The sequence below is a fragment of the Amblyomma maculatum genome, chromosome 4 (assembly GCF_055883805.1).
Source record: "Amblyomma maculatum isolate TAMU_Amacu chromosome 4, ASM5588380v1, whole genome shotgun sequence".
NCBI lineage: Eukaryota > Metazoa > Arthropoda > Arachnida > Ixodida > Ixodidae > Amblyomma > Amblyomma maculatum.
In genome coordinates, this window is record NC_139347.1 from 32,240,706 (window position 1) to 32,254,321 (window position 13,616).

At 45.2% G+C, this 13,616-nt stretch overlaps 1 protein-coding gene across 1 annotated transcript; it reads right to left on the reverse strand.

Moving 5' to 3' along the window:
* Nucleotides 1-402: 402 nt before the first annotated feature.
* Nucleotides 403-13,204, reverse strand: LOC146190619 (uncharacterized). The gene is made up of 6 exons (XM_084600211.1): nt 12,953-13,204; nt 10,816-10,996; nt 8,236-8,858; nt 5,017-5,399; nt 1,344-1,553; nt 403-457 (listed from the first exon to the last, which is right to left on the reverse strand). Exons 1-6 carry the CDS (start codon nt 13,202-13,204, stop codon nt 403-405), a joined length of 1,704 nt encoding a protein of 567 aa, XP_084456337.1.
* Between the last annotated feature and the right edge of the window lie 412 nt (nt 13,205-13,616).

Below are 13,616 nucleotides of genomic sequence, written 5' to 3' on the forward strand. Positions count from 1 at the left end.
TTTTTTTTGACAATTGTGCAAAGAATTCAACAAGAGCTGACGCTTGCATTTCTTGAAGGCATCAGTTATAACGTTACTAAATGAATCTGTGGAATCAGTGCATTTGGCAACAGAAGAGTGCAGACCAGAATACGAAGCTCTCAAACTGAAAGCGGTTTTGTGCGTACTATTAAACATCAGGCGCCATATTTCACCGGGCTGCTGAAGCGATACGAAGTGTCTTGATGCCATGGAGGACACTTGCGCGTTGTAATTTCTTTGAGTGCGTAAGCACCTTCGTGTCTTGCTCCTTCAAGTGTAATAAGGCATACCTATGGGCACCTGCCTGCTTCAGTTAACGGCTTTTATTGTTGCAAGTCATTAAGTGCAAATTTTGCCAATACTAAAAGTGTCGTGCAGCGTTTACAGGGCGCAAACTGGCCGTTTCTTCCGTGGGTCCTCTGTGTCGTGACAGTTTCTGTGGCAATCGGCAAGTTTTGCATCTCTGCGCGTCCGACAGATTGTCCTAGGAAGCTTTCAATAACTCGGATTTTTCTCTGCACGAGATTGAGACTGTGGGAAGTTTTTTAGCTGCTTACAAGTGGCAGTCAGGAGAATCTCTGCCTGTAACGCATTTAGAAACAATATATTTCCACATTAAATGATTAGAGCATGTTGCTACGAATACCTCCTCTTCGACACCCACAGAGACACGAGCCTTCGAAGCCGATGACGGTGCATCCATTAAAACCTAGCATTAGAATCTAACACCGCATTATAACCTAAATGTTGCTGCACAGTCAGACACTTTCCTGACTCGAGTGCATATGACACGAAGCTGCTTGTGCACTCAAAGAGATTACAACACCCAAGTGTTCTTCATGGCGCCAAAACACTTCGTATCGCTTCCGGAGCTCGGTGAAATATGGTTTGGGTGGTGCCTTACTATTAACCTGCTTGCGTTAATTTTGTTATTGTTTCAAGCACCTAGCAAAACAAAACCTTGGTCTACGAGCTCCGCACGCAGCGGCTCTTTCGGCATTGCAGTTTTGACGACCTTCTGAAATCACGTACATCTTTAAAACCAGACTCCCTGCACCCAGACTACATGCAATCCAGCCTAACGCAATCTACAGTAAGCTAACCTACCCTACACGTCTTACCATGCCGTATTGGCGCTACCTTGATTGCATGACCCTTCTTTGATCTACTTTCCCTACCTTATCTTAGCCCACCCTACCTAACTTGCCTCTTTAATAAAGGCATATTCAAGAATAATGAAGGAGCAAACTAGCTAGCGGCACCAGATTAATTTTTCAAAATGGGGCACAAAAATAATCAGTAAGAGAATTGACAACTGGCACCTGAGCGCGAAGCGAATTATGATCCGGAGAGGAGACGCAGGCGACGAAGGAGGTCGGCTTTGACGGGGCCACGACACACCCTGGTCAGCCATAAACGTGCGGATGACCTCCCGGCTCTGGTCATTGTAAGCCGTGGGGTCCATGCAAGCCCGATACATCTCCAGTGCCCTCTTGGCTACTGGCATCGTCCTGCATAGATGGCGCCCCAGTCTGTTGAAAGCACGTTTGGAAGAAGAACCATACATGACACAGAATCGAAGGAGTAATTACCAATCATTACTGCCTATGTGAGCGCTGTTATACGGCTACAAACGAAACCTATACCGCTTTCTCAGAAGCTAACCACGGCGTATAGCCATCTGATAGCCGTCCTTGCTATCTTACTCTACAGCGCTTGCGAACGACAGACAGAGGATGCGAGGAAAAGCCTAGGAAGAGACGAATCTGTCTTAAACTGCGAAGATGAAAGAGGCTGTACAATTCGCTTTTTGCTTAGTAATGTCTACAGAGTGAAGGCTATGAATAACTACCGCATTAACAAAAACTAGCCCAGTTTGGGAGAATCTATTGAACACATTGAAACAAAAATAACAGTTCTGAACACGAGCGGACTGTACTAAGAATTTCTGAAAGGCCATCATGCCCGAGGAGGTTGCCAGCTAAATAAAGTATGCCATATTATGAGTGTTCGAATAATAACGATTTCAAAGCACGAAGCAACAAATGAAATCGTTGTTTCATATATAAAGTGCGAATCCTAGAGCTCGGCATCTGAAACGAATGGGAAGTTTGAAGGAACTGAATGCGATACGAACCAAACAAATTGCAAATAATTTAATAGCATGCGCAGCGTTCATTTTGGCTAGTAAATCGTTAGTAAAGCGTCTTTTACCCACACACTTCCTGAATATATGCACCTGTTAGTTATGTTAATTTTAAAGGTACATATCTAAAACGACGCTCTTGTTAACAATTTAATTCAACCAATTCGTAGATGTGGTCTTTCTGCGAGTGCGGTTAAGTTTAAAAGGTTTAGAAGTTTAAAAGATAAGTTTAAACCTTATATCATACATATAGTTTCCAAAACATTCTCCTGGCGACAGCTCGCAGCAAATTGTGGCGACATCCCCACGTGTTCGCAAATCGCCGTTTACATGACCGTTGGCGTCAACCGGACATTTTGGGTCAGCCCTCTAACTGGGTGCGCCAGAATGATGCAGCCTAGATGGGGCGTGGTGGGGCGCCGTCACAAATGTTTTTTTTTTTGTTCTTTGTACACGAGCATGAATTCAGCAGATGTGTTGGTGCTGGCGTGCAGCGGCGCTGCATTCATTTTAATCGACATCAGTGAAGAAGATACGACGGAATACAACACCTTCTCGCCTCTTGTTGGCTCCTCTATGTTTTCGCAAAAATCGTTCCAGTCGAACGTTTAGGGGAATCCCACAAGGTGGAGTATATTTGTAAAAGGGAGTAATTTATCAATATTAACCCAAGCACAGTGATATGGCTACAAAGGAAAGGCATACAGCATCATCAGCAACTTCGTAGTTAAAAAAAAAAAATCGTTTTGTTCCGGGTACCAAAACCGGAACCGCCGCATTTCTGGAGGCAGTCGCTCTACCAACTGAGCTAACCAGGACGGTCAGCAGGTTAAATGGTACGGTGAAAGTGAATTAATCAATAACTCGAAGTGGGAACGATGTTGGTCAAATGTTTATGGGAATTCCTTAAGGTGAAGTATATTTTTTAATAACGGAGAAATTACTCATTGACATCTACCCAAGCGCAGCCATACGGCTACAGAGGAAAGCTACACGGCATAGGTGTATAGCAGTGCAGCTTTCCTTAATTTGAATCCTTATGGATGCGCATGGTTGGATATCAATGAGTAATGTCTCCCTTATTAAAAAGCTGGTGCCCATTAAGCGGTAGATATTTCGAGGCACTTGTGTAATGTTGCATCCCTAGCATCTCATAAGCAGTATCTGATAACGATTAGACAGTATTTCGAGAAAAAAAAAACATTTAAGAAAACATATATGCTGTGCTTAGATTTAGAGGAACAAGGTTTAAAGACTACAACAAACGTTAATGCTTATTGTGCTTAAACGTTTGTATCGTCTTTTAACCTTGTCATTGTAAACCGAAGCAGCGCATGTATCTGTATAAAATGTTCAGATCAGCCCAGTCACAATAATCGCTTGCCATTTAGAGTAGTTTCTAATGCACACATCATTCAGCTCTCTGTTAGAAATTTGCACCCTAAGGATTAAGGTTATCGATACCTTGCCGAGAGTTTAGCAAACGCGCGCACGTAAACGTAAATTAAAACTACATGAAAAAGAATTTGGTGAAGGGAGTTAGTTCCCGTAAAGTAAACAAGAACTGCGGATTTTATAGATTAGACAATAGGCAATGTTCTCAAAGATGACTTCTTCTGGCCCCGTTTATCCTTATAAAGCAATCGAAAGTATTGTGACCTAATAGACGATGGCGCGCAGCAAGAATTCCCGTGTTTATGAGGACCTCTGGCAAATTATTCTAAAACTTCTTGAAGTCGTTTACATGCCTGCCACAGACATACCGCTGAATACGACGTGATTATTATTATTTTTTTTTTTTTTTGCTTTCGCAAGCGAAATTCGACCATGCATTGCTAGGAGCCTCAATGAATTTCGCTTTTTTTTTTTTTCAAAAGGACAAAAACGTTTGAACAGAATGCCAGAAAGCAGAAGTTAGCAAAAGAAATGAAGCGTCATGATAAAACGTAGCTTTCAATTAACGCTCTCTTAGAGACATCAGCCAAGCAAATTTGAACGAAGTGTGCTTTTGGTACTCCTAGAATGGCAGCTATATCAGTAGTTACGAAAACGAACCTCGGTATATTTTCTCATTAAGTTCAGAGACAAGTTGAAACGCGCTTGGGAACTGTGTAGTGCGTCATACTGTGTCGTTATGTAGCGTTTACACGCTGAAGGGGCATCATAATCTATATTTAGCCAATACCTCTGAGCGCTGTGCCTGCGATGCATTTTCGCCATCAGTGGCATTTCATTCGGCGCAAGAGAATATAGTGAACCGAAGTATGCATGCAGAGTTGTCGCCTCAGACAGGGGTCATGTGTAAACCGTATTGGGAAGAATAAATCTAGACCCCGAATTTCACAATGGCTTTTAATCGGGTATCACAGCATTCAAATGGTTATTTGAACAAGCCATTCACTACAGGTCCGGCTAGCTGTCTCTCTGTTTTGAGGTATCACAATGTGTTATATTGATCATAGCGTTAAGAGACGTCGAGAACTTAAACATTATGCACTAATCAGCTTGTGTAAAGGTTTCCTCACCGCGACACGCATTAGTATCTGCTTTTGTTTTGCACCGTGCCCTCCAATGCCGATTTCATTGCCAATCACTGTGTCATGTATACATGATAGGGAAGTATGGCTGAACAATAGCTTACAAATGATAATTTCCTTCTTACTCGTTCTAATTTCGAGTATTAAAAGTTTTTGTGCAATAACAACAAATGAAATTTCAGTGCTCGACTTGCTGAACAAGTATAACCTCTCGAGAAAAGTTAGGAGTGGGCTGCAGCATACTGCTTCGTGTGCTGTAGACGCGAAAACACCCCATTGTCTCAGGTGCACCACAGTGAACAGTTTGCTCACGTCTGAACGCCAGTGAGCATTCCCTCGAAGTTCTCCAAAAAGCCCATCACGACCTCTTCGCGCGTCGATGCCTCCTTGGATGAGGATGCAGTCCACGCAGAACATACGAAGGCGCCAAAGTCGTCGCACGGATCTATGCTCTGGTTGAACCTCTGGGAGAAGAGGCTGGCGTGCCAGTGGCAGTCGGACGTCTGGCAGAGACGGGGACCTGTGCCGGGCTTGTCACCCCCGTTGACAGAGTGAAAAAGAAGGTAGGCGACCAGCACTAGGACTAGGGCGAGCACGAGGGCAACGGCAACCAATGGCCATCTAGAGGTAGCGGCGATTGTCGACGGCTCGGTCTTCACTGGCGAATGCGACAAAGACGTTGACGGTGACAGCACCTGCATATGCGCGTCCAAGTCTCCGATCATTGTTTAGCTTGTTGCAGGTCAGGAAAGGCTCTTATGTTCTGACATAATTCATATTGCTCACTTTGACTAAGCAGATTTTTGCAACGATTTCAGCGCGATAGCAATGAAGGCCGTTCTCTTCAGAAAATTCAGTGTTGTGAGCGACAAGAATCATGCTCATGTACCTGGCAAATGGTAATTGGCATGTAAGGAGACTGGCTACTTATTTACCAGCAGACTGTGCGACATCACGAGATCATATGACCTGGCTAGAGCTACTAACTTGGGCTTCTCCTTTGAGATTGGCAATGAAATAGTACTCTAACATTTCAGGACTCTTGGTCGATGAATAAAACACGCTGTGCCATAGGACACGCCGGCATATTCGTACGGATTCGTTAAAACGAAGATTTATAGGCATCTTTGAATGGTTGTCTTTTATTTAATTTGGTAACTTTTGGCTGCATGCTAATTAATGAGAGATAATAGAAGGAGAGATTGCGTGTTCGTAATTACACCAGTAGCAAAGTTTTTGTACGCGAAGTGAAATACATAGGACGAGAGCCATTAACTCTATGGCTCCCTCTAACTGTATGGCATACGCTTACAATTGACCTCAAGTTTCCTCTCGAATCTTTTACACTTTAACGCTACACGAGGTGTACAAATGACTGACTGATTATTTTAATCGTTTAATTTCCGATTGCTTCAGTGTGATCACACACTCTGGTAATGGTGGTTGCAGTGAAAGACAAATATTGTATGATCTTTTGCACAATTTGGCTCGTCGCTACACTGAATGACACCCTGTTTCGGAAGTGCGCAGGGTAGGTTTTGTGGCTGAGAAGTGCACGCTAAACAAAGTAACAAAGTTCTGGCTCAAGCGCTCAAAGGTTACAGTGCCATCTCATTTCTTCATCCTTATGGCATAAAATGTAGTCTATCACAAAATTACTAGTACAAAAACACTCATGCAGACATATCTCTCCTCAAGTTAGTTTTTGTAATGCCGCCACGCCTGGTAGCCACAGCAACTTTAACGTCATCCGTTGTCGATCCATCGAAGCAGCGAGTGAAACGATGACATGCAAATATCTCTGTTGCTGGGCCCATCCCATATTGCTCCTTGTGCACCATTTGCTCATATACGGCTTCACTAACGAACCCGCATGTAGGGCCAGATTTTACATTTTTCGGACCAAAGCTGTGACGCAGCGACTTAAGTATACGTCCAATTCTATGTCACGAAATAGATAAGTTTACGTCTTTATGCTAACCAACCGAGCAAAACCTTTAAGTGGAGAGTACGGATCCTGAAGATGTGGCCATGCGACAACAGGAACTAAAAAGGAAACGTGACAGGCAGAGGATGGTATAAGGTGCTGAAGCACCAGAAGAACGGACTTGGAAGCTATAGGTTGGCAGTAATCAAAAGTGTCTTAAACGCGCTGTTCAACCGGAACGCCTTGCCGCTTTCGCTCGACCTCTGCTCTAAGCAAACCTAAAGCTGGCGATTTTATTTTTTTTTTCTGTGCAAAGCACTTGTACCTCTTCGTATTGTGATAAAATGCCCTATATACGTTCCGGAAAAAAAATGGGGACACTTATGCTTCGCCATTAAGGGCGTGCGTGACCACGTTAATAGTTCCCGCATTCTTCTACCTATGCGAATTGTCATTCCCATGTACACGATTTAATACTCGCTAATTAATAGCCTGACTAGTCCAACTGCTGAAAAAACGTATCTACACATCTCCAATTATTCTGGTGCTGTGCCAGCTGTTCAGTTCAGTTAAGTCGTTCAGTCGTGTCCGACTCTTCGTGACCCTATGAACCATATCACATCACGCTTTCCGGTCTCTCACTATCTTCCTAACATCACATAACTTCATCTGCAGCGCCTCGAGGATGCCATCTCACCATTGCGTTCACTGTAGATACCAGCAAACTTCCTAATCTCATCTGCCCAGCTATCATTCTCTCGCCCACTGCTACGATTGCCTTCCCTTGGGATCCAGTGTCTTAATCTTGGCTGCCAGTATCTCTTATCATCGCGTTATATGACCTGACCATCACAATTTCTTCTTGATTTTAATTAGAATGTCAGTACCTCGGACTTGTTCCCTTGCCTGCTCTGTTTGCTTTCTCTCTATTGAGGTGACATCTATCATTTATCTTTCCATATATAGCTCGCTGCAGCGTCCTCAATATATGTTGACCCTATTCGTTGGCCACCAAGTTAGTCAAATAGGGGTATACCTGTAAGGTACAGCTGATATATTTCCTCTTGACGGATAATTGTAAGCTGCTATTATAGCATTCTGTTCTAATTGTTTTACGCCGATTTACCACTCTGCCATGGTGTGTAAGATCATCACTGATTTTTTTTTTTTTTTCAGTTATGTGGTCGTTTTTGGCAAAAGCTGAACTCCTGTTCGGCAGCGAGACCTTGTATTTATTTAACTTCTCTGTTTCAATAAACTTCTTTATTTTTCTTGCTATTTTCTTCCGTTATTCTTCAAGACTAGGCGAATTCGAGATCTTGCCATGCTATGGTCACATCATCCTTTAGAAGGCAATCATACATCCATTATGATGGCATTAAACCCATAATTGAAGTAATTTTTATTTCTTGTCTTGTCATTCTGACCCTTCCACCTCAGACTCCAGTTCTCTGCTGTAAAAGATAGCACTCATGAAAGGTAAATTATTTTGCCCTGTGAGCTCTACCAACGCTTTATTCCTTGAATCTACGCCGGAGGACTGTGCTCTTTACATACCAGACGAGGAAAAAATAAAAATTGCGGAATTTAGCAAGAACAAATACCTTCAGCGTGACTGATCCAAAGTGCGCTCTTTTTCTGAATGGCTCTAGTAGTCGCTCCAAGAGCGACGGCAGAGTGGCCATATCCCGCAGGCCCGTTTCCGGTTGTGGGTCAGAACCAGTACACAGAACACCGCTATCACCTAATACAGCCGCTCCACACGTGGCATTGCAAAGCGTCAGCATGCAGTCTGGTGCATGATTGGAGGGTTGTCCACTGGCCGAAAATATGTCGCCCTTGACACGCGTCGAGGTCTTGGTCGTTTTAACACCCGCAGCGTGATTCGGTGCTTCGCCGCCTTCGGTTGCGCCATGGGTTGCGCCAGCGTCCCGAATGCTCGTGGGCTGGGAATGACCCTTGGAAGAAGTTCTGGGAGCACTACACCCCGTGACCGTAGCGGGCGTCAATCCTGGGGCAGGCATGAGGCCTCCATCGCTTTGGCGGTTGCGGGAAGCTGTCTCGTGGGTCGCAGAATGTGCCCCCGATGCTGTAGTAGCCGCAGCTTCTGAAAGCGCTTGCGTGGTTTCAATTCCGTGTTTACGCTCCGCTGTAGTTGTCTGTCCAGTCCCCCAAAGGCTGGCGATTTCAGTCCCAGATGTCGGTGATTCTATTCGATGAACGTCCCCTGGCAGGAAAAAAAGTGAAAATTGTAGGACTGGCTTTATTTTCAGGTTAATGCGCCATTGTTAGCTTGGCAAGCACTTTAACTGTTCACAAATGGCGGGTCGCACAAACTATATGCATGTAAAGATTTTGACAAACACCAAATCTCCCCCCCCCCCCCCCCCCCTGCCCCCCACCTTTTCGCTTTAAACATAGAGAGTGTTGGTGTTAATGCGCCCGTGTGCGGCTCTTCTTGCCGTTCCTGGTTATAACCTACATGCAGTTTTCTGATCTTTTAATCAATAATCCCTTTACGTGTGCTATCATGTGTGTCTTATCTGACGCCTCACGCATACTAGCACACGGTCGTTAACTATCGCATTATGGGAAGGCCACCTGGTATATATCTAAAGCCCCGCTTTAAACAATTTGCGCGAACATGGACGCGTGGCCTAGGAATAGCGCGTCCTATAGTCGGCGTCGAGGCATCCTGGTGGGTCCGATTTTCATCTCATACTCCTTTTTCAGAGGAGACGGCGTAGTTGGCAGCTCCTGTCATGTCACGTGGTCTCTTGACGTCACACAACACGCTGACCATTCATTGCCCGGCCATTTCACCTGCCACTTCCTGCCAGAGCCATTCTCGGTAGTTAGCGTTTACTGCAGCGGTAACGGCGAATTTGCATCAAAACAGAGGTCCCGATGCGAAAACGATAAAGCCTCGTACACTACACACGGAGCTGTGTTAAAAGAAGCATGCATCGTAGCCCCTCAAAAAAGGAGTCAGTATTTCGCCGAGTGAGTTGGTAGGTGGCGCAGATTTCCTGCCTTAAATTTGTGTGGCGTTGAAGGAATGGTGTATGCAGTGGCTACTGTTTGAAGTCGAGCGCGCACAAAAATATATATAAACAGCAAAGTGGGGTTAAAAGTTTCGATGTCCCCCGTGGGCTCCGAGGGGCGCTGTAGGGGAGGGCTACAAGCTATGGTGCAGGTAGTGCAGGCCTCCTAGAGTTCTTTAACTTGTGCGGCAGTCCCACAGCGCACGGGTGCCTTTGTATTTCGCCTCCATCGAAGTACGGCTGCCACAGCAAGGATCGAACCCCCGACTTCGCGATCAGCAGTCAAAAACAAGTGAGCTAGTGTGGTGGCAAAAAAACAAAACGAAACATGATTCCGCATTGCAGAAAACAAAGCTGTCTATTGTTTGAGCTTCGTTATTTTCATCGACAAAATTTCGCATTATGGCTGAATCTCACTTAAAACGGTTAAACGTAACCTTTACAGCAATGTAGAATCGGTATTTCTAAGCGTAGGCTGCACATGACTACCAAACGTACGCTGCAGATGCAACCACGGCCCGAAAAGTAATGCTGGTTCATGCAATCTAGGCAAGCTGGGAAGAAGCGAAAGATGAATGCATAGGCTAACACGGACCTCCCGTAAGAAAAGGAGAAAGAACTGAAAAAAGTCTGGGTGGCACGTCCCCACGTATGATGAGCGAAGTGGTGCCGCGGGCCTATCCGTAATATTATCGTGACGAAAGCTTTTCTTGCCTTGGCGTGTGGAAGGCCTGTCACCATGCAAAAGCTCAGGATATAGTGCCATTGCAGCGTGTCCTCGTAAACTCATTAGTAAGAACAAAGAAGATTATGCCAGGATTCGAACATTTCGTGTCCCAGCTTAGCACGATATAACCTAGCCGACTTCCCGCAAACCTGTCAATATTTCGACTTGTCTATCGTAATGGCGCTGGAGAGAGTTGAGAAGAATGATAAATACGAATAAATATATAAAAACGAAAATAAAAAAAAATGAAAAAAAAAAAAAATGAGAGCAATGGAAAAAAGACGAAGCGTCTAGTCTCGCAACAGCTGCGGCTACGCTCGGGCTTTCGCATTTCTCCAGTGTAGGTTTTGCAATGGGCTAAAAAGATTTTTTCTACAGGAAAAAAGGCTTTATGCCTTTGCAGCGGTAAGTACCTGGTTGCGAGGCTGTTTCGATGGACGCAGGTGATTGCGTGGCTGTCCTGCTCGAATTCGAGTGCGGGGAACTGGGCTCGGTGGCACTGGTGGACGTAGAGGAGGGCTGCTGGACGGACCCCGGCTCGGACAGCTTTGGTGTAGTTTTGGGCTCCTTGGCCGACGGATCCGCGCCTCTCTTCTGCAATACACAATATATGTGTGGAAGTGAAGAATACCGAATTGCTAGTATAAAAGACAGGCAACGCATGACGTATTACCAGAATTGATCTTTTCCAATGCACAGGAAGTTCTGCTTACTTTTTAAGCGCAAATTAAAAGAGACAATGAAAAAGACGACTCCTCTAGTTTCACATTCGTGCACGCCGTGGAAAGCCGTCTCCTGTTCTGACTGTCCCTATAACCTTGAAAGCTGCAAACAAATGCGACTGCGACTTTGCCACGCCTGGAGCTCGATCCCGAAACAGCGCGATAAGCTTCGCTGCCCAATGCAGGAGGGAATTAGCTATAGCCGCGCTTAATTTTATTTATTGCCGTGTCAATGCAAACATAAACACAAATCAAGAAAGAAAAAATTATGACTAAGAAATAGAGATAAAAGACAGAATAAAGAAAAAGTGAGAAAAATCCGGCGTGGCTGTATTGGCGTTAAGAGCGAAAACTTGAGCCCATTCCTCTCGCAGGTGGCAGTGGGCAGTTCAAAGGGCCGCGCACTGATTGGACAGCGATTGGGTGACGTCACAAGAGAACATGACATGTTCGAGTAGGCGGGAGCTGATAACTCAGTTAGCACTTGTAAAACGGAATGTCGAACGCGGGATTATTGAATTCCGAGTTAGGCACGCTGCCCATATACAGGCTACTAGGCACTTTCGTAAGGCTTTGTTAGAGCGTGGTATATATATATATATATATATATATATATATATATATATATATATATATATATATATATATATATATATATATATATATATATATTATATATGTGTGTGTGTGTGTGCGTGTGCGTGTGCGTGTGCGTGTGCGTGTGCGTGTGTGTGTGTGTGTGTGTGTGTGTGTGTGTGTGTGTGTGTGTGTGTGTGTGTGTGTGTGTGTGTGTGTGTGTGTGTGTGTGTGTGTGTGTGTGTGTGTGTGTGTGTGTGTGTGTCGGGTGATCTGTTACATAAATACATAGTTGACTACTCTAGATGGATAAGTACGTGTCAGCTAATGGAGGCATGCATTAAGAGATTGGTAATTAGGCGAGTACCTTAGGTGCATGTACGCTAACCAGGATCTTCAAAATCCTCAAGGAAAGCCGCAGGCAGGGCGTTGTCGTACCGCACCTTTAATGGGGGACCATTGATTGAGCCCAATTTTCTAGATAAGAAACCAGTAAGAGGCGACGGCTTAAGGCATAATGCTTGTGGATCAGCGGGCGAAATATGGATGACGCAGTTGCTGACACTCGTTGGATAACGGCTGATATTGTCGACACTCGGTTTCTTTAACACCAGTATGCTTCATATGCGGAGGAAGTTCGTGTGGCGGTGAAGTGTCCTGGCCGCCGACTAAGTACGAAATGCATTTGCCACGCACAGTACATTATTACTTGCGTCTCTTTTCAATAAAAATTCCTAAAAATAATCTCGTGCCATGTGCGGAGCGAATTTCGCCAGTCTAGCACATATGAAAGAAAATTTCACATTTTAAGAGCGCTGGAGATAAGGTAACTTTCACCAACATTTTACGCAATAGTGCATACAGCTCATTTCGTCAAGAAGCCGGCGCCATCGCCATAGACGGCGGTCCAGAAAAATCCTGAATGATGGACAGAGTAAGATGTCACAATCACGTGCCATTGTTAGGAATTAAAACACTCCATAGTAAAATATACCGAACGATTTGGGGCGGATCCAAATGACACCCAAATTGGCGAGGAGGTTCTGCTAACTGGGCTATTTTAGAAAAGAGGCCATGAATGATGTGCCCTCACCGCAGTATATTAGCGTAAGGGTCTCTAAAATTTTCAAGGGACCAATGGCTGCGGCCGCACAGTTTCCAAAATGATACACCCTCCACAGTATTCTCACTCCTGCAAGAGACGAGCCTTACCGGCCGGTAGGCCACCTAGTTCTTGTTGCTCTTTCCTCACCTTGTGCATCCCTTGCGTGGTGGTAGGAGACAGCGTGGAGTCCTTGCCGCTTGCCTCAACGTGATCTGCATCCTGGAGCGAACGCACAGGCCGGGCCGCCTTCTTGGAGCTGCCGGGCTCGTTGGTCCTGGATCGGCGCTGCTTCTTCGATCGCGGTGAAGTCGCCACCAAGGCAGGCGACATCTCCTTGCTTTCCTGTTCCTGTAGAGAAGGTGAACGAATCGCGTTTCCTTCAGCGGCATCGTTCTGCATGGCCGAGACGGGACAAGGAAAAATCAAAAGCGTGCTGCTCTGACGGCGGCGGATTCTTCTCTGGAGCTCGCCATGGCTCGCAGCACGCGGACACCTTCTTTTTCCTTGACAAATGGCAGATACCCACGAGGGGGGATAGTGGGGCCCGTCCTGCGTTTTCTTCTACACTGACTAGCGCAAACTCGTTCAGCACAATTTTTCAGCCATCAGCCGCGAACTGATAGCCACCTAGCACGGATCACGTGCATTCTGCCTTTCTGACGAAATAAATGTTTTGCAATCCATTGGTTACTAGAACGCACATTATAAAAACCTAAGGAACTCTTGTTATTAAGGCGAAAGCCTTTACTGGCTCACGCTGTCGTGGACAAAATGTGTCCCGCTTTTGCGGAGTTCTGATTGGCTGAGTCGG